The following is a 21,163-nucleotide window of genomic DNA, read 5'->3' on the forward strand; positions in this document are numbered from 1 at the left end:
TTCAAAACATATTAACTCTGCTATCTATTGATAGCATAGTATTACTGTGTTTTTAAACATAAAGTTAATCTCACTTAGAAGTATAAATTTCAAAATACATTTATAATCAGAATGTTTAGCATAACAGAGCAAAAATATAGTTTTTTGCAATATGTTTGGCATGTGTTTCTAGATCTTACAGAGTTAAGCTTTAGCCTTAACAAGCCAAGTCTTACTTTTGAGGAGCTGTAATGTAGGTTTGAATGTTAAATTCTTCTGCATTTCAAATTGCTGACTTATGTTTAATCTTCATGTAATTATTGGTTAGCAATAATCACAATGTGGTAAGTTATATAGCAATGGAAACCTTGAAGAGTTGGGTTTTTTTCATTTTGGCAGAGAAGTGACTATTGATATTTCCACTCTCTCCTGGGGCTGAAGAGTAAAGTTTGTTAAGGGTTGAATAGGCCAGATAGATAAAGCTACTACTGTTTTCAGCAGATGCTAATGCAGTGTTTTATTTTGCATATGTATTAATCTTTGCTGTCTCAGTACAGAGTGGTGAGGGTAACTATGTCGGTCCTAAAGGGTAATTTCATTCTTTTTTAAGGCATGCCATTATTCTGTTAACAGTGATTGCTCTTTTTTTGAATGATTAATTTGATCACATGAACTGTTTCTAATTACGTTGGTGACTGGCAATTTCCTGTACTGAGAAATTGTAGTTGTGATCATATCCTATTTACTCTGTGTATATGCCTAGAGACAAATGCTCACTGACAGGCATTTTCAGAAATTGCCACTAATTTCAAGAACTGTTTGGAGACTTTTTATAAGATGCTTGGCACTTGTTTTACATTGGTGTTGAGCACGTGCAAATGTACTTGACAAATGAGGGCTGAAACAACTGGATGTGAGGCCAGGATGAGCAGGTTTGCAAATGCAGGCTATTTGCTAAATTATCACCTGTGCTGTCACTGTTGTGAGAAAGGAGTGGGATGTGTTTCTTGCACATTTTACAATGTTCTTACATTCGAGCTGGATGTGCTTAGTGCTGTAAGCTGGGTTTGCTCGCTTCAGTTACTGTTAATGAGCCAGAGCGTGCAGTGCCAGCATTGAGAGGCTCCTGCCTGGTGAGCCAGCCCTGGCAGGGAGCAGGGGCTGCTGGGCTGCCTGCAGGAGTCACACACACTGTGTCCAGTGACAGCAGCTGGGCCCTCAAACAGCACTGACAGTAGGAGTCACACTGCACGCAGTGACAGCAGCTCAGCCCTGCACACAGCAGTGACAGCAAGAGTCACACTGTGTCCAGTGACAGCAGCAGCTCAGCCCTGCACACAGCACTGATCCCACTGAGGCAATTCTCGCTCCAGTGCCAAATCTGCATCCAGTTTACAAATAGCAGAAAAACATCAGGCTGTCTCAGCTGCGTTTACAGCAGCTGAATTAAACTGTGATTCAAATGGAGAATGTACCCAGCAGAGGAGAAAGGTGCTGAGCTTGGCCAGGGTGTAGGACACTGTCTGCATGAAGATTCACCCACTCTCTGTTGTCTCACACTGAAGCTGGGCAGGGCTGTAGTACCACTGTGCTAAGAATAGCATCATTCCCATGGACACAAACCACTGGGAGTTGAACACTCCCCCTTTTGCAATTGCTACAGCAACTGGGCATGTAGTGCTTGCTGAAGGGCTGATGTTATGTGCATCTGCTGGGTCTGAGCTGGTTCTTCAAGGCTGTTTGCACTGGTTCCACAGGATGTGATAGGCACTTAAATGGCATTCAGAATCAAGGGGTCTGTGATTCAAAGCCCCAACTTCTGTCTCACCCCAAAAGTACCCACAGAAGAGGTACTTTTGCCTCTTAGTAAAAGTACACCACTGATAACATCACCAAGAGCTGCAGTACCAGGATCCTGAAACTGAGCATTCTCTCTGGTAATCTGACATTCAAAGCCTTCAACAGAAGACATTCAAGGCCTTCAAAGGGCAACCAAGTGCTCTGCCACAACATACCATCTTAAATATATGTTCTACATGTGTTCCTTACTGCACCTACACTAGTAAAACTGTTACATTTGACTTGTATTGGAATGACTCTGGCAAATAGCTGTATTTATCCATAAGTAGTCTGCAGCCCCAATCATGAATGCCCTAATACAGCTGGAATGCCCAGTGCCTGTGGGGACTCTTGTCCAGTGCACTGTAGATCTGCAGGAACAAAGAGCTGCAAGCCTTTTTTATGTGCTCCCTGATGTGCCTGTAACCTGTCCTGAAGGATTTTTACAGGCAGGCCTGTAGGCCTGATCTGGAAATGTCCCTCAGAGTAAATTAAAGAACTTCATCAGATGTTCAATGGTCATTAGAGTGGGACCTGTGATCCCTGCCCAGTGCACACAGGCTGCCTCTCCAGCTGCACATTGCCCTTCCTGATTTCCTTTGCCACCTCTAAGGCTGGGGCATAGATCTGTTTGTGAATCAGCTCAGGCATTCCTGCAGTTCTCAGCCAGCTGTGCAAAGGAAATTCAGCTCCCTTCATGAGTGCATCAGGAGTTCTGCTTTAGTGCTTTGAGCCAGAGAGCTTCTGGTGCCCAGCTATGATCCATTGTCTGCCTTCATCTGCCTGGTGCCATCCTAGTAAATGATGAGGTGTGTGCTCAGAATTTACCACTGTGCTGACTGTATGAACAGCAAACAGAAATCTGATGGATGCTTTGGAGATGCTTTTCACAATGCAATATAAACATAGTGAGTGGGCCTCATCAGAAGTTTGTGGATATGCCACACTTGGACAGTTGCTGGGCCTAGCTGATTCAGGAAAGAACATAAAGAAGTCATTGATTAAATGGGAAACATTTACCCAAGAGTTATGTTCAAACAGTTTAGGACTCAGAATGGAATTCCACTTTGATAATTGTCAATATTCATAAAAAAACCTACTTTGGCATCTGATAATACTTTCTAGGTTGGTTTAAATAACCAGTTATCATATTTATTAATTTTCTTTCCATGGCATTGTAGGCAAATTAATTGTATGCTAAGTCTTGAATAATTTTAAAGATTTATGACCCAACTATACTTGCCCTTTAAAAAGTCCAAAGGGCAGAGACTGACAAGCCTTACATGTTCATATGGAACCAGCAGAGGAGGCCTCAGCATGTGGGTATCCTGTAAGCAATACTGAAATACAAATGTTAAATAATGATACCTTCTGAAGGTAAGAGCTGTGCTTTTTGCAAATCTTTTGCACACTCCTGTGTGTATGCCAGGCAGCCAAGGACTCTGGAGTTTGAAAGATGACCCCCTTTTGAACTATAAGCATCTCATCTCAATATGATTCCTAGGGAGAAAATCTTGTTGCAAGCACTGTGGATTTATGTAGGCCCTGTGGAGTTCACTGGTGGGTTTATTTGTAAGGTGGGCCTTATTAACCTGCCAGCAAGGGACTGTTTGACCTGCTAAGGTTTGTAGAGCTTGTAAATAAAGATTCTGTCAGGGAAGAGAGATTCTCTTGTGCTTCAGACTATTTATATCTCTTCTAACTGTGGCTGTTAAAGCTTATAAAGAAACAGAAGGTCTGGGATGTGAGACAGAAAACCCTGAGGGAGTTTTACGTGTTGTATTTGGATTGCTGTGTTAATATCCTAAAATAAACACAGCATGCCAGAAAATGGGGAATATTTTTATTGTAATTATTACTAACTCAAAGACATAATTTATTAGTTATTGAATGGAGCATGGCTGAGGTTGGCTGTAGGGGACAATAAAATAACCTCTTAATTTAACACTAGCAGCTACTGGCAATCAATGGGAACCAGACATTTAATCAGCTTCATTTTCCTCTTTTTTGCTGTATTTTTTTGCATTGTTTTCAAGTTTAATAATTACTAGTATTTACATATTATACAGCTCAGGTTAGTAATTAATACAATAAGTTTACAATGAATTGTAATAATAATAAAACTATGGTAGACTCTCCATTAATAGAATAATTTTAATTGGACTGAAATATTATATTGAAAGGTGTGTTGTATTACAGATTAAAAAAATTCCTTTAAGAAGTCTTTTTGTCTGTCTAGTGCAGGTCTGATTATAAGGCCCGTTCTAACTTTGCAATATGTAATTTTAACAGGTGTATCTTATTCAGTGAAAAGACTATGTTATTTTATTTATATTCCTTAAAATGTAAGAAGATGTTTTTCTTTTCCTCAAAAGCTACCAGTCTGGACTAGCTGAATAGTCTCTGGGAAAGGTTTCCTTCTGTTTCAGCAGGCCTACTCAGACACCCAAGTGCTACTGCAGATCAAATGACAGCGAGTTCAGCGTCTGCCAGAGTTGAGCTTTTGAGTCTGTATTCCTTCTTCATTCACTCAAAAGGCAACTTTGGAATATTTCTGCCTTCTGTCCTGATTGCCCTCAACAAATGCTTTTTGACCTTAGTCATGTTGGACTGATTTGGTACTTACACATTTTGTTTTAAAATACTTTATATTGTTACTGGTTTATAGAGAATCTGTTGAATTTACAATTGCAAACATACTGCCTGAAAATATTTCACTCCAGAGCCGCTGCAGTGGCCCAGGAGAGATCACTAGAGAGGAAGGACAAGCAGGGTATTACTGCTGATGCACACTGGGTAGAGAATGGCTTCCAAATTTTTCTAGTCACCAAAATTAGTGGAAACTGCTTGGGAGAAACATGAAGACAGGCCCTTTCTTCTTTTGTTCCACCTCCTTTCCAGTGGGCATCTACTTTGTGAGCTGGATGCCCTGGCTCCCAGCCCTGCTGTGATGTGGGACTGGCAAACTGCTGTGCACCTGTTCCAGGGGGATTAGCCACTGGTGACAGCCCATACCCAAATTTCCTCCACAGATGGCATTACCCTTCAACAAGTGAGTCAGAACCATTTGACTTGGAGCTTTTTATAGTTGTTGTTGAGGGTAATGATAATCATCCTAATAAAGTAGTTCTTAACCTCTCAAACTGAATAGTTTGCCATTGGTTGAAGAAGATACCAAGCTGACCTTCACTCCCATCCCTATCAGCTTTACCAGCACTGGCAAAACACTGTTAAGCTTTTACAATCATCTGTTGTTACAGTGGGAAGTGAGTGTTGTCTGGTGGATGAGATACCAGGCTGAGGGCAGAATTGACTCCACTAATTAATTCACCATTGGGAAATCTAAGACTATATTACTTCCTCTGGTATTTTGATTTTCCTAATGATAAATACATTCATTTGAGAATTCAATAAACAGCTCATGCTGAAAATCAAGTATGCCAGGATTGGTTTGCAGAACTGGGCTTTATGTTACATTTTCTAGTCCAAAGAATCAAATATTATCTGTATTGTATTACTACAGGTTGATATGCTAATTGATTACAGAAATAATATTCATGGTTTTCTCTTTTGTCTGCCACTTACAAGGCTTTATGTCATTCTAGTAGAACAGAGTTTTTGATATAAATGCTTTATTGTCTTACTTTGAAAATTGTCCATATATAGTTCAGGGAATAAATGTCCTAAATATTATTCCACCCAAACCTCTCTTTTTTCTTTTTATTATTTTCTCTTCTCTTTTTCATCTCCTCCCTTTCCCTTTTTTTCTCCTTTTTTCCCCCTCCTTTTCTGCCAGTACATAAAAAGAATCAGGCACTTCCTGCTATCCCTAAGCACAAATTTAGTTCCTGGTATAGCGCCTCTAACGTATTCAGGAAGGAAGGAATAATCATTCTGAGGCTGTAGTGCTTTTACAGTGGCTGCAGTAGCTGTAGCTCAGATTGTAGCTCCATACTGGAGGAATTGTGTAATGTTTGATCTTTGGTAGTAATAAGGAACAGGCCCATTCATAGGTGAGAATAATATGCATTGTGCAGTACAGTGAAGCAGACAAATGTTCCTGCATAGAGGAGTCTACCATCTGGTAGAATAAAGTCATTCATACTAGCCACAAAATTCACTGAATAACAATAATTTTTTTCTAAAATAAACCGCTCCATTTCCTGGCTAGGACAAAGTAAGACTGATTAGGTACCACTTGTAAAAGGTGAATTTTATGAAAGAAGAGGATGTAAGTGCTCTAGAGGAGAAGGATTTGCAGGAGAAGCATGATAAGATAAAGATATGTATAAAATAGGACTGGGAAATGGCTAAGTGGGAACTGTGAGCTGAGTGTGTGGGAGGAAAGGAGGCAAGCATTCATTTCACCAAATATTAAGAACAGAAAAAAGGAACGGGTGGAGGGCAGATTTCTTTTGTTAGTCTGCTTTAAATTGACCTGTTGATTTCAGTTCCTGCAGGGCATTAGGACTGTGTTCAGTGGGCTTTTAATGTGCATTTATCAACCAGCTTGTTGTGAATAGTTTCTACCTGCTCCTTCTTCTAACTACTCACTTTACCTCACCAAAAAAAACCAAGTGACAACCAGCCTGATTCACCTTTCAATTTAAGAAGATTCTATTTGATTTAGATCCAGCTGCTTTGCTTTAAAGATATCAGCTGTTAATTTTAAGCAGCACACTGTAGGGCTGCTCTAGCTTTTACCTGTGAGCAGTCAGGTCCAACATGCCCTCACACCCTTACAAGCCTTCTCCTGGCTCCCATGGCAGCAGATGTGAGGACAGAGCAGCACGGAGTGGGTTACACTCTCAGTGTGGGAGGGAAACAGCTGCCTGGTAAAGCAGCTTTTTGTGGAGTATATCAAGTTCTGGCCCTGTTTTGCCATAAATTAGCTGGTTTAATAAACATTCCCTGCAGCCTTTAGTAAACAGACTGTTTCATGCTTGAACTTACTAACATGCTCTTATCTTTGCTATAAAATGTATATAATCATGAGAGATTTCCGAGTGACAGAGTGGATTTGTGAAAACATCCACATAATGTTTTTCCACTTGCTTTCAGCTCCGTTCATGGATTTGCTGGCTGAGACAATGTTTGGAGTAAAGTCACATGATCAATCTGCATTTTCTTGCAGTCTTCCTGAGCTTTTGCACCATTCTTTTTCATGCCAGGTATTCTGTTATCTATAGATCCAGGCTCCTTCTTTTAAGGGTAATAAATCAAAATTATACAGTGTTTAGGATTTCAGTCAGAGAGATTATGTCAGAATTAGAACATTCCTGAGTGAAGGTCATATAAATCAATCCTTCAGTTATTCCATTTTCAGTTTCATTGTAATGAACAGTCCCCTGCTTGCAGTGAGAAGGCTTATGGTGCTAGAATACTGATAAGATGATACTGCATTGAGAGTACATTTTCGACTATTGGATGAAATCTGCAATGCGATACATGACATATATGCAAGGGTCTGAGTTGAAAAGCCTTGAAATTGTAAAATTATAGCAGTCTAGGGATGAGACTGGTTTGCAAAATCATTGAATCCTCTTTATAGCAGAAAAAAAATTTAATGTGCAAAGTAATAACAGAGGATTTGCAGTAGAAATGTAAAAGCATTTTACATTTTACACACCACTCTTTCATGCTATCATGTTAAACAGGTTAATGGTATATTGTTGTGCATGCTTAACACAGGGGTGTGATTTTTACCTGGGTGGTAATGCACAATAACTAACATCATTTTTCCTACTTAAAATACTTGACAAGTGATGTTGCTTGTAATAACATAATGTAGCTAAGTAGCCATTTTAATTGCTTGCAGAATTGCAATACTGAGAAGGAACTTGGCGTTGGGATCAGACTAATGGGATTTGGTGTATGCTGCCAATTACTCAGGTTATTGTCTAAATTCCTTGATCAAACATACACCCTATATGTACTTCCTAATGTATATATTGAACAGGACAGTATAAAGCAAATACTACTCTTTGAACACACTCCCACTCACTTTACCCTGGGGAAATTGCTAAAACATGCATATCTCTATTTATTTACTATACACAGCCCTCCACTGACATGCCAATATTCCAGGGGCCTGTACATTCCAGTCTATTTGCTCCCTTCCCTAGCTCTGCACCCCCACCAGTTTCCCCCTGGGTCAGACATATTTGGTTACCACTCAGCCCTGATTTCCATGTGGCTTCCTCCAGTTCCTGTGTGCCCCTGCCCTGTGCAGAAGTGCAGCTGGAGGCCACAGGGAGGAGGAGGAGCTCTCCAGGGTTCTGCTCAACTTGAGGTGCAAGGATCTGGGGAGAAGTTCCTCAAACCTGGCCTTCAATCCAGCAGCTTCAGTCAGCTTGTAGAAACCCCCAATAGTATCACACTGGTAAAGGTTCTACACTGGAAGGTTAAAAATGGAAAAGGGAATTCTGACAACTCCTTATTTACCTGCCTGCATTGTGATGTTCTGGGTAGTGCCCTGAGTGTGGGGCTTGCAGTCCTCCTCCACTTGGTGTTTCTGAAGGGATGGTAGACCAGTGGAGGTGGCAACGATGGCTGTGGAGGAGGTGACAGACTTCCAGAAGCAATGATGAAACTGTGAACTCACCAGAAGGGGGCCTGCAGCTGATGGTTTCAATGTCTGAGGATCCATTCAGGATCATCCATCATGCTGGGAATTGCAGGTAGCCCTGAAGCAATGTGAAACATAGCTTTTAACCAAAATTTTTAATAGGAGTTTTTAAGGAGGTGCCTTCAACATGATCTTTCTGGTTTTACTGGAAATCTAACAGCATCACCGTTTTATTGGCAGCTTCAGCAGGAACATGTGAAAGAGTTGGCCTCTCCATGCTACCTGATGGATTGACCTGGACTTGGGCTACACAGGGAAAATATTTGCACAGTTTTTACCTTGCACTGAGCCTGCTGCTCCTGATTGTAGGAACTGAGGGATGATAAGCTTAGGACAAAGCCCAAGGACCACAAAGGCCAGTGATGATAACCATGTGAAAAACAGAGGAGCCAGACGGAATAGGGAAGAGATAAAGGGGCACAACAAGAAGGGCTCTGGGATATTATGCAGCTCTTCAGGAAACAATGACAGATGTTAAGCAGCTCATTAGGAAGGAAAAATCTCTCCATAATACCAGACTTGATCAAAACCAGCCTGAATGTCAGTGTGGCTACGTGAGCATGGCCTGTGTGTGCCTCTGCAGTGCAGAGGCTTGGCGGCAGGTTTGCCACCAGCACACATGAGCTGGGACACAGCGATGCACAAGTAACCTTGGTGACAGAGGCAGGACTGAAACAGTGAATTCACAGCTCCCAGCTCTGTGCTCACACCCCCAGACTCTGTTCTCTGTGTGTTTATCAGCAGCAATGAAATACAAGTCACTGCTGCAGGCAGCAATGCTCTATGCTCACCCTATTCCTCATACTCCTTCCTTAAACACTCATTTCTGACTATGAGCAGAGATTGGATAAAGGGACTCACAGGCCTTTGGTTTAGCCCAGGGTAGTCATTCTAGTTTCCATGATGCCAAATGAAGCCCTCATCCAACCTAAATAAAGAACAGGATGTGGCACTGTTAGTTTCTTTGTTTACAGTGTCTTAATAAATTCTAGAACAAATGTACTCCATTTGAATGCAAAAGAACATTCTCTTACTGTCAGCTCTACAAGCTGCTCTTGAAAGCTGATAGTCACTGAATTCTTTTTGTCCTGTACATCACTGCAAGGAAAGCTGTGAAGACAAAACCTGTAAATTTCTTCTGCAGTACCTCTTCCCTGCCTCCACATCCTGCCTCAGCACTGTCTGCAATTCTTACCTTCAGCAGGTTTATGAAATGTCTCAGCTGAATAAAATTATATTGTAACTGATATAGGAGCAGGATTGGAATTCATTTCATCTTTATTACAGTGAAATGAAATTAGTTATACTGACAACTCAGTTATGAAGGGAGCAAAAGCTACAATATTTTTTATACCCATGTTAGTAAAACAACTTGATAATCCTAATGTGCTGTATAGAACAATTATTTTTGTATGATGCTGTTTCACAAAATAATGTAAATATATGGATTGCATAGGTGTTTCTAGGCACAGAATTTGCTCACAATAAATAATATGTGATCTTACTTTGCTTCAGTAAAATTCCAGTTTATCTTCATTTTATTCATTTGCTTTGTGATACCTAAGTTTGCCATAATAAAGATTCCTGGGGTTCTAATTAGTGATTTTAGTGGAACACCATTTACCACAGTGATTTGAGAAAAGGTCAGTGCCTCCAGGAACCTGAAAAATACTTGGATTGTTGCACATTGTATTTCATGTTGGTTTAGTTAGATAATTCACAGTTTTAAACAGAAAGGTAACATATAATGATTAATATGATGCCTTCTATCACTGGAGGAATATATTATCAAAGCCTGTCCTAAAAATTTCTTTCAACCAGATCTGTCATTTTTCATTTGGACAATATTGACTTCTTCATCTTTTTGTTTGAAATGTGCTTTACCACACACACACACAAGAAACCCCAGAGTAGTCAGAGAAAGGAGATACCTTTGAGAATCATCCCTAATATATTTCCATTAATCTAAATGCAGTAACAGCCATAGTATCCAGCCTATATGCTCTGCAAGGAGAGAAATACAGTTCCATACACAAAAGGCATGGTCTGGTTAAATCAATTTCTATAGCATCTTGTCTCCACATATTTCAGAGCACTATCCTTCTCAATTAATGTCAGCTCTGCTCTGGGAATACTCTTTGGTAGTTAACTTGCTGTTAGAGAGCTAACTTCTGATTGAACACAGCTGGCTTATGTATTTTGCTGTTAATAGTTGTGGTAATGGAACAACAAATTCAGGGGGAAGAAACTACTAAGCAGAATGCAGAAGATTTTCAACTCAAATAAATCAACTTTAAGGATAAGAAAACCCAAATGTAAATTTCCTTTGACTGACTCCTGATAAAAAAAATAAATTACAAACTTAAGGTAGGTCTTATGATTTTCTTTTTCCCAGATTTTGAAGCCTTCAACACATTGGGGGTTGCACACAGGCCTCTGTGCAAACACCACTAATCTCTAGAATATTTAAATTTAAATTCATTCTTTGGGGCTTCTTTACTTTCATTTCCACTTACATCAAAGTCAAACAGAAACCCCTCAAACAGCCCAACTCCTCACAGAGCACAAGAACGGAGAAGGAGCAGATACAAAGTTCAGGGAAGGCATGAAGAAAACACATAATGCATGTGTGAGGAACATCACAGATGAAATAAGAAAGCCAGCTGAAGAAAGGAGATGAAGGAAGGCAAGTGCAAGGCAGATTTTTAACACATCTCAGTCTTGCTGTGGCTTTTATGGGTAATTAATTACCCACTAGAGGGAGATCGACTGTAACTTGTTGCCAGGGGGATTATGGCAGAAGTTGGACTTGGTAAAGTGCAAAGGGGAAACCCTGTGGTAAGAAAGCAAGAGAAGCTTCATGTTCCTTTCCTTGGTAGAGTTTCATTCTGTGTAAGTTACCAAGCACACTGAGATCTCTTCCCTTCCTGACCTGGCTTTCACTATATATCTACACAAAAAATCCCCACCTTTATTAACCTGTTTGTTCTGTTGGTGAGAGGAACACGTGGAGTTTAAGGGTGGCAGAAAGAGGGCAGTGCTTGTTGGGACTACACTGCCATCGGCCCCCAGCATGGGGAGAGCCACGCACAACTCAGTCAAGGGCTGGAGACCCCCTGGCAGGCACCCTTTGGTCCACCTCAAACTCCTCCGTGGTTCCAGGTGAGGACTTGTGTCTCACAGCGTTATTAGCTGCCCATGGGTAATCATCTATGGTCTCTTACTCTCACCTCTATTTGTGCAGAACAGAGGAAGCTTTTAACATTCAAAGCAGGCTTAGGCATGTCCTTTCCTCAAGGGAAACCAAGAAAGGAAGTAGTAATGGATGCTTAGAATTGGAAACAGATTATAGGAAAAGTAGCTCCTACCCATTTGTGTCATTCATGCTTCTAAAAATCAGTAGTTTAGGGATTTCCTAATTTCCAAAGAGGACACCAGACAAGCATGTGTCAGGGACTTCATTAAGTCTAGCTCCCTTGAGTGTATCTATTTTCTTGTTGAACCTATTTATTTATATTTTGACAACATCCTGTGACAATGAGTTTATATGAAAATATATTCCCTTCTGTTCTTTTTTAAACCCTACTTCCAGATAAACTGGTTTAATTAATATGGCATTATGAGCAGCAATAATAACCATTTTTTATTCACTTTCCTCCCACCTTCATTATTTTCCAGACCTCTGTAAGTCCCCTTCCTGTTGCAGAACAGAATTCTAACCCCACTCTGGCTCCACTGATACTAGGATCTTTGAATTATATGAAGGCTTTTCAGAGTAAAGCTATTAGAAATGCAAGTGGTCTTAACTCTAACCTTGCCTTTCTGCATAAGAACTGTTGGAAACAGAAGGACATACTGTGAACTTGGAAAAGATGCATAATTATTTCCACACAGGAAGTTTGCAGTTGATAGTTTGGTGTCACAGATAGAAATGACTAGTCTAGCATGCCATGAACTAAGTAAGAGCCAAACCAATTATCTAATGCTGTGAACCCTCAGGGTCAAATACAGTCTCTGCTACCATGTGCAATGCCAGAAAAGTTTGCTGACAAACACCAGCCATCAAAAACACTTCTTCCTCACAAACTCCTCCATGTCATAGTTTCCAAAGTGGCCTGTGGTTACATCCTGCTTACCTTCAAATTCCCTCAAAAATACTACAGGAGGTTCTGAGGACTACTCGTTCAATAACTCTGGTTTAATAATTATTAAAAACATGGCATGACTTTATTTATGAGTAGCCTGATATGATCGTTAAACAAATCAGGTTAAGGTTAATGTAAAGCAATGAATTTGCAAAATCCAAATATAAGCAACACATTCGCATTGCTTATCCAAAGCAATCCACAGAAAAGAAATAGGGTATACAGGACATTTGCAGACCTAGCAGAGCAGCTGGCTGTGCTCTGTAAGAAAACTAGGCACAGGTGCTGGGATTGTGCCCAGGGCCCTGATTCCCAGCTGGCACGCTGAAAGAGGCTTCAGGGAGAGTTAGATGTCTGTTCCTTGCGAGGAGAGGCCTCGCAGAGGGGAGAAGGTTGTTCCCTTGGCACAACAGGGAAGCTCTGCTGGCTAAGCCAGCTTTTTGTTGATATCTGTTGGGCATATTTCCTTTTTCAGATGCTGGATTAGTGATTAGAAAAGAAAATGATTGATATGTGTCATATAGGAATGAGTGTGAGGCTTGCCACCCTGACTGATGAGCGGGCTGGACGGCTCACTTTTACCTGCTGCACAGATTAGTCCCAATGAGCTCCTGTTACTCTATCCAGCTGATGAACTCCTAGATATCTGCAGACCCCAGATAAGCCTTCAGTTTGTACACAAAATTCCCTCTTGAAATTGCTTTCAGAGGAGAGTGCCTGCTTTGGGGGTTTTTACTTCCCCTGGATACTGATCAAATCCAATGGCAAAGCTCTCTTACGTCAACTGGTATTTTCTTACATACACGACTTGCTAGCCACGCTTTGTACACACATGCAACAGGATTAAAGCATATAATGTGTTACTGAGAAAATACCTAATTGCTTAAAGGTAACAGGATGTTTGGGGGTGAATGCCTCCCAAGTCTGTCTCTAGGGGATACTATAATAATAATAAAGTGAATAGAGGCCTAAGACAGGCAGGAGAGAGATTGCTGATTACATGGGAAAGCCCAGACAAAGCGTCTTCTGTTTCTGGTGCCTGAAATTCAGCCACACAAGAAAAAGGCAGGATACTGGCAAAGCACCACTGGGATGTACTTGTGCTGATGGCTCTTTTTTGTTTTTCTATAGCTTCACATCACATTTTAGCAGGTATTTCCCCTCAAGATTCTCATATAGCTACAAATCAAGTCTTGTCAACAGAGCTGCCACTTCACCTGACTTGGAGGTCACCATTCTTTCTGTCTCACAAAAACAAAGACTAAAATGTTCATTTTTATCTCCATCCAAGACTTTTATGATGCTATCTGGCAAGAAACAGGATTTGATGTTACAAGTACATAACTGCACTGATCCTTTACCACTCTGTGTGAATGTCTCTGATAGCAAAGGGTCATGGCATGCATTTGCATCTGTAGAATTGGGGGCCAATAGCTTAGGTCCTGCTGAGGTCAAGGCACAGAGATCTAGACAAACACTGATTTGGAAAATTTACAGTAGAGAGCATGGTTGTAGAAAGGGAAAGTGCACTGACCATTCCAAAGGAACCAACTCCTTTTTTAAATCTCTTAATCTGCTTTTCATTATCTCTGTGGGGAGGCCTCTTGAGAAAAGCAGCTCTTTGACTTGAATAAAGGAGGGGCTGTGGGCTTGCGTGCTGGAATGGGGAGGTCATTGTACGGCAGCGTGGAAGATAGGAGTGTCAGTCAGGTCAAGGAGAACAGGATGGAAAAGTGTGAGATCTGTTATTATGAAAGGTAGAAGGTTTAAAGGTGAAAGGTAAATAAGAGAGAGTGAATTCAAAGGTTGGAAAGACACTTTCTGGTAGGGTTATTCAGCCTGACTGTAAGGGAAAATATGAGCCAGGACTGATAAGATCATCAGCAAAACCAGCAAGAAAGAGGTAACGACAGCAGAGGCCCGAGGGGGCTAAATTCTACACAGGAATTTTAAGCATCAGGCTTCAGCAAATGAACATATCCATCTCCAATATTTTTCATTTGCTCTTTTAACGGAACTGCTTAGCTCTGCTCACCTCCCCTGAGGTAGAGAAAACACGAATATGCCTGGGGGACAATGGGACAATGTTGCATTTTGCCTGCACCAAGTCATATACAGCTGTGTGCATGTGCTGGCTGTAACCTGCTCCCCACCAAACCAGTACTTACTGTAAGGAGCCTCAGCCTTGCAAAACTGCTAAAGAAAGTTACATTGCTGCCATTAAAACAGCCCTTGGAAGTAGCACTTTTTCTCCTTTTTAGAATACAAAGGTAAAAATGCTCCTAAAATGGTATTTCTTTAATGGACCCAACTGAAAGGCATCTGTTTTGCAGGGACCTCCTGTCTTTCCAGTACTCCTATAACACTGCTTGACTTTACCAAGAATTTTGTGATATACAAGAAGTGCAGGACCAGGTCTACAAAATCTGGGACGGGGTGGAGGAGAGCCTCCCCAGTCACATGCATTTCTTGTTTTGTTTCTTGATGGATGCATAAAAGCAGTGGTGGCAGATTTAGGGCTTTTATTGACAATAATACAACATTTGGTGTTTTCTTAAAGACCTAACTCTGAGAGGCAGATAATGACATAAAATTGTTGGCTTTCTGCGTTTCTGATTACAGACAGGAACTTGCAAACCCTACAGCCTAAAAAATCCTGGAGACCAAGAATAACTCTAAATGCTTAGTTTTTAATCCTGTCATTCATAAAATCAAACTGATTCATTTGGAGGCACAACAGGTTACTTAAATACAGCACCGATGATTTTGCAGCAAAATCTGTCTTTCTCATATCAGCTGGAGCCAACAGGCATGTTTGTAACACTACAGACTCCTTTTTCCTCTCCCTCTGTATTTCTCATTTCTCTAAATCAATTTGCTTTTTATAGCTACATTCAGGGTTTTTTTTGGTTGTGCATGTAGCCTGAACACTGCCTGCCCTCCCTCTGCTTGATCCTGCCTTGGCCAGAACCTCGTGGCTTTCTCCCCATGTGTTCCTCCAGTGCTCCAGTCTCTCTTTGTGCAGCTTCTCCTGTTTCACATAAGCTCCATCTGCTGGGAAAAGGGAGAACCTCGGTGGTTTTCATTCTGAGCTGCAAATGCTTTTCCCTCAATTTGGAAAGATTTTCAAAATTACCTGTTTCTGCTCCCCCAGCTGTGCTCTTGGCCCACCTGCATGCCAAATTTAACTAATGACAACCTAATACATTATTTGTATGACATTTTGTGTTGCTAATTCGGGTCATGCTTAAGCAATCTTTTAAAATACCACTTTTTGACTTGAATTTGAGCAGGTAGTTAATTATCCTTGAAGGGGAATGACTGAAGCATATTATTTCCATCCAGGCACTCTCTGTGTGGTTCTTCAGGGCAGTGTTTGCAAAGGTACCCAGGGCAGCCTGTTTCTGTGCTAATGTGTAGCCAGTGCTGCTTGGTTTTGGCACATTTACAGACAGAAGTGAACTTGTGACCTGGATGTACATACAGCAAATCTGTAATCCAGCCACCACTTGAACTTTTACCTTTGGGTGTAACATTGACAGAGCAACAGGCTTCAGTATCCCATGAATCTCTCCTAAAAATCCCTGATCATGAATGGAAGTATTTTCTTTAAAAAACTACTAATAATCTGTTGCCTTTCTCCCTGGAATAGAAACTTAATGCAAGTTGCTACACAGTAATGTCTTTTTCCCTCCTTTCTTCACATTTACGCTGAACACTGGTGAATAAAGATGAGGTTAATCCCGTATTGTTAAACCTATTCAGGGAGACAACCTGGGGGTTGCCATGGAAACAGATCCTACAGCCTAAAAACACAATTCTACTCTGAAGGACTGTCTATGGACCTGTACTGAACGTAGCTTATTGAGTCACGCTGTGTACACAAACACGATGTTGCAGCAGTGAAATGGCAAAGGTGCCTCCCAGCTCATCAGATGTTAATTACGCCTCCACCTCCTCCCGCTTACAGCCAGAGCACCAAACACTGCCCCCCTCCCCCTCCTGAATCCCATCCCCCGGCCCTTCCTGCCAGCTCCGTGTGTCCCCGCGTGTAGCGGGGAACCCAGCCCGTGTCTGTGTCTGTGTCCCTGGCAGCAGTGTCACAGATTCGGTACTGTCACACAGCCACTGTCACGGGCTACAGGGCACCTCAAGCTGGGAGTGGGGGGAGCTGCCACCAATCCTCAAAAACATCAACAGGATCTAGGAGAGCTTCCTGGGCCCTGTCTTCAGGGAAGGGGTGACCAACTTACAGTTCTCCTCCTCGTTCATATAAACACTTGCCCGCCAATTTCTAGACAGATTTCTAAACTGCCTCAGTAAGAATTACAGATTCATCTGCTCCTTTGTCATGTCTATGCAGGCACTGCAGAGCCCTAGGGTTGTTCTGTGCTTTTATAGGTCTTATGCATCATACCTCTCTCAGACAAGTGAAACAGTCCTGCCTCTGTGATATCACTGGGCTCTGCTCACACAGCAATAAAATACATTTCAGTATTCACACAGCCTATAAAAAACATCAAAATGTCCTTATATTTGGAAGTTGTTTTGAATTGGCTTAGACAATTCCTACCTTGCTTTTGCTTCTATTTAATATCCAGGCAAAAAGAAATATTTAACATGAAATAGTAATCTTCGTTTTGTTCAAATATTACATTTATTTTAATGATTCTCAGATCCCTATTATATCCATCAAGAAAGAAGGCTTTGTATTTCTTCCTTTTAGTCTCTTTCATCCTGTTCCTGCTGGAAAACAGATTTTTCAGCAAGATGGCTGACAACTTTTCCAGACAACATGACTGCTTTAAGAACCAGGTCTAAAATGGCTGTGTAGCCGTTGATTTTTTTTATACAGAACCCCAAAACCCTAGTAACAATGAGGTATCATGTTTTATTCTGGGGAGAGGTGTTTTCTCTGTGAGCTGCTGGGCTGTTGCTCTGGCTGCAGTAGAAGATGTTTTTCTTTAAAACAAAAACTGACTCCTGTGGAAGGCCCATGTGCCACCTACAGTCACTCAGCGTTCTCCTGTGGGAGCAATTTGTACAAATACTTGAAAATTCTAAATTCTCAGTCTTTCCCCAAGCATTACTTCACAATGCTTGGTAAATGAACACAAACAATTAGTATTTTTAAACTGTATCTATTTGGGAAATTTTCATAGAGTGTATAATCAATCCTTTTCATATACAATAGCAAACCCTGTAACTTCCAGGTATAAACAAATCTGGAACAAAAGACTGTACAAAAACATAACGAATTCAGCTCTGAAAAGACCCATGCATCTACATTGTCTGCTACTCTGAATACTAATGAATTTAATGAAACTATTGAAAGGCTGGTTACTTGTCTGCATAAATGTATTGAGACCTCTGTAATCATCTGTTTGCTGTCTGAAACCTCTTGTCAATAGTTTAATGACTTCAGAGCATATTATTCTTCTTGTATAGGCTTCATATAATGTTTCTACATAATTAAGCAGCTTTGTTAGAGGAACTGCCATTAGTTGCCCCATTTCATTTGGTTTTGTTATCAGCCAACCAGAGAGAAAAAAAGAATAACAAGAGAAAGATATAAACGCAGTCTAGTGAGAGATGTGCAGATTGGGAAGATGTTGTTTGTTTGGTTTTTTTATGCCATTAACGTAAAACACTATTGCCAAGTTGCACATTTTAAACAATTTTAACCATTTAAATGCGGAACATATTTAAATACTTGGAAAACAAATACAGCTGACTAAAAATCTTGCAGTGCATTTGAGAGCCTAACAATTTAAAAGCAGCTCTAATAAGTATATAAATAGTAATACCCATTAATTTTTTAATGATCACTAAACGTGAACAACACTAGCATTTCTATAGCCATAGCGAGAAAAGCATTGTGATTTTTTTTTTATATCCAGACAATTTCATAGTCCATCTTCATGAATACTTTTGAATTTAAAAATAAAAGTAATATAAATTTCATCTAAATTTTTTTGTACTTTGGAGAAACCCTGAGCCTCTTCTTTAAATACATAAAAGAGCTCCATAAAATTACTAACTAATTTCCTGCATTTGCCTAGTCCTAAGCATGAACAGATAAACTGCAAACTCACTTGCTTTTTATTGCTATGAAACACTGTTTTCAGTCACGTTTTAGGTCAAACCTGAACGCTTCTGTTACCCCTTATGTGTAAGGTTAAGTACCATGTATTTTCTTTGGGATTGAAGAGGTGTAGAGGTGACCTAGTGCCTGGTGTTGTGAGTTACCTGTGAGGCAGGAGAGGTCTGATCCCACAGCTCCCTTGTCCCCCTGGAGCCCTGTCCTTGGGGCAGCCATCTTGTTGGCAGGGCTGGCAGCCATCTTGTCCACACACAGTCCCAGCAGCTTTTCCCCCATTTTTTCTGGAACAAGGAAGGCATTAGCACCCAAACCTCACGTACAGTTTGTAAAATGTCACTGTTCTCAGATTAAATTATGATTTCTGCAGTTTGATTCTTGTTATTCACTGCATCTACCAATACAGTTAAAAATAAAGACAGTACAACATAATACTGCATTAATTGACTACTGAAATATTTGATAAGAGATCCTACTGCTGGCCAGGACTCGACTAGCACGTGAAGAATATCATACTGCTTGTAGTCCAACTATTAACCAGCACTAGCGTGGCACATGTGACAACTGACCGATTTATGTGCTATTTCCTATTAAAAACCATCACAGCTCCACCAGAAAGCCATTTTTTTCTGCCACACCCCGAGACCCACAAGCAACACACGTGTGTGCAGCAGAACGCAGCCGCCAGCCTTGGCGTGCGGGCCCACGGCCGCGCCCAGCGCGGGATCACCGGGCCGAGAGGGCGGGGAGGGACCTCAGGGCATCACCCGATCCAACCCTGCCAAAGAGGAGAGCACGGGGCGCTGCCGGAGCGCTGCACTTTGCGCCGGGGTTATGTGTGGCCACGGCGCTCTGGGCGGCTCCGTGAGGCACGGGCGCCCGCCCTTCACAGCGGGCACGGCCTGTGGCCTTCCCGGCCTGGCGGGACCGTGGCGTGCGAGCGAGCCACGCTCGGGGAAAGAAACCCCGCCACAGAGACAGTCCCCGGTGCCCATCGCAGCTCTCCTCGGGCGGCCGTGGGGCAGAGCCGCAGCCGCGCCCGCCCCTCGGTGACGCCATCCCCGCCGCCCGGCGCCACCGCCGCTCTCACCGTGCGCTCCGGACTACGGCTCCCGACGTGCCCGGCGCCGCGGGGCGGTGCCGGAGGAACGCGGCTCCCAGGCGCTGCTGGGCGTGTGAGGATCGCCGCGGCCCGGGTGGCGGGACAGGAGCGGGGCCGGAGCCGCCCGCCCGCCCTCCGAGCGCCGCTATGGCGTCCATGCTGCTGCAGAGCTGCGGGCGGCGCGCCTGCCGCCTGCCCCGAGCGCTGCGCCGCCCGCCACGGCCCGGTGAGGCTCCCCGCGGGCCGCCCGCCTGCTCCGGCCCACCGGGCCTGGCCGGGAGGGCAACGGGGAGGGAGAGCGGCCGGAGGCGTCGGGGGGCTCCGGGCGTGGGCGGAGAGGCTGCTGCGGGAGGGAAGGGCCGCGGCCGAGTCCCCGCCGCTCTATCCGTCCGGGCTGGCGCTGCTCCCGGGCCGGCCCACGCTTGGCGGCTGCTGCGGCCTCTTCGCATGTGCTTCCGCGGCAGCGTGGTTGGAGGGGATGAGTTACCCTAAGGGCAGTGGGACACGCGTGTCTCCGAAATGCCGGCTGGTTTGGGAAGGGAAAAACACACGTGCTTTTTGTTAAAGTGCAGGAACGCGTTACATACTACTTCTCGGTCCTGCTTGCCTTGCTCTGGACGCGGCTTGGGTGTGAAGTGGGGCTGTCACTGGTCATGTGCTTCTTCTCTCTATGAAAGCCCAAGGGGGTGTTTTCTTAGTCTGTGTTAGGGACGAAATATGAATTTGCCTCTTTCCAAATGGCTTTGGAAGCTTAGGAAAATAAAAAGGAAGCGTATCGTGTGATACTGATTAATAATGAAGATAATTTGGCAGTTTAAATATCTGGTTGGTGAAGCTTTGTGGCAACAAAATTAAACAACTGATAACTTGTGAGGTACTCAGGCCCTGTGGCTGCTCTTTGCATCCTGGGCTGGAATGGCAGGGGACTGACACAGGGAGGGCCCTGGGCTAGAATGGCAGGGGACTGACACAGGGAGGGCCCTGGGCTGGAATGGCAGGGGGTGAGCGAGGAATTGCCTGTCACTGACACAGGGCCCTGGGCTGGAATGGCAGGGGGTGAGCGAGGAATTGCCTGTCTCTGACACAGAGCCCTGACTTGTCATGGGAGTGCTGTCACTGAGAGCAGGGCAGCTGTACATCCAGGCAGACCTGATGAGCTGCAGGGATGCTTGTTCATTGCAAAGAACAGCTGTTCTCTTGGTTACCTATAGTCACTCAAGTGTGGTATCTTCCTCTGACTGGTGGGTTCTGTGAGCTGCTGTTGTAGAGTCATTTATTTAGGTTAAGCCTGGACAGTGTCCTGAACACAAACCTGAGGTATCCTAACCACCCAGTTTATTTAAAATGGGGAAAAATCACATCCATGTACC

At 42.8% G+C, this 21,163-nt stretch overlaps 2 protein-coding genes across 2 annotated transcripts in view; one reads left to right on the plus strand and one right to left on the minus strand.

Moving 5' to 3' along the window:
* Positions 1-19,821, minus strand: part of NSD2 (nuclear receptor binding SET domain protein 2) — a 99,708-nt gene extending 79,887 nt beyond the window's left edge. Inside the window, exons 1-2 of the mRNA XM_063157523.1 lie at positions 19,782-19,821; positions 18,841-18,975 (exon numbers count right to left, since the gene is read on the minus strand). The gene's annotated coding sequence lies outside the window, so the exon portion shown is untranslated. The remainder of the gene's footprint in view (positions 1-18,840; positions 18,976-19,781) is intronic.
* A 104-nt stretch (positions 19,822-19,925) lies between these two features.
* LETM1 (leucine zipper and EF-hand containing transmembrane protein 1) overlaps positions 19,926-21,163 on the plus strand; it is a 28,191-nt gene continuing 26,953 nt past the window's right edge. Inside the window, exon 1 of the mRNA XM_063157528.1 lies at positions 19,926-20,019. Coding sequence (XP_063013598.1) covers positions 19,941-20,019 — 79 coding nt within the window. The 5' untranslated portion in view covers positions 19,926-19,940. The remainder of the gene's footprint in view (positions 20,020-21,163) is intronic.

Source organism: Melospiza melodia, chromosome 5 (genome assembly GCF_035770615.1).
Source record: "Melospiza melodia melodia isolate bMelMel2 chromosome 5, bMelMel2.pri, whole genome shotgun sequence".
Lineage (NCBI taxonomy): Eukaryota > Metazoa > Chordata > Aves > Passeriformes > Passerellidae > Melospiza > Melospiza melodia.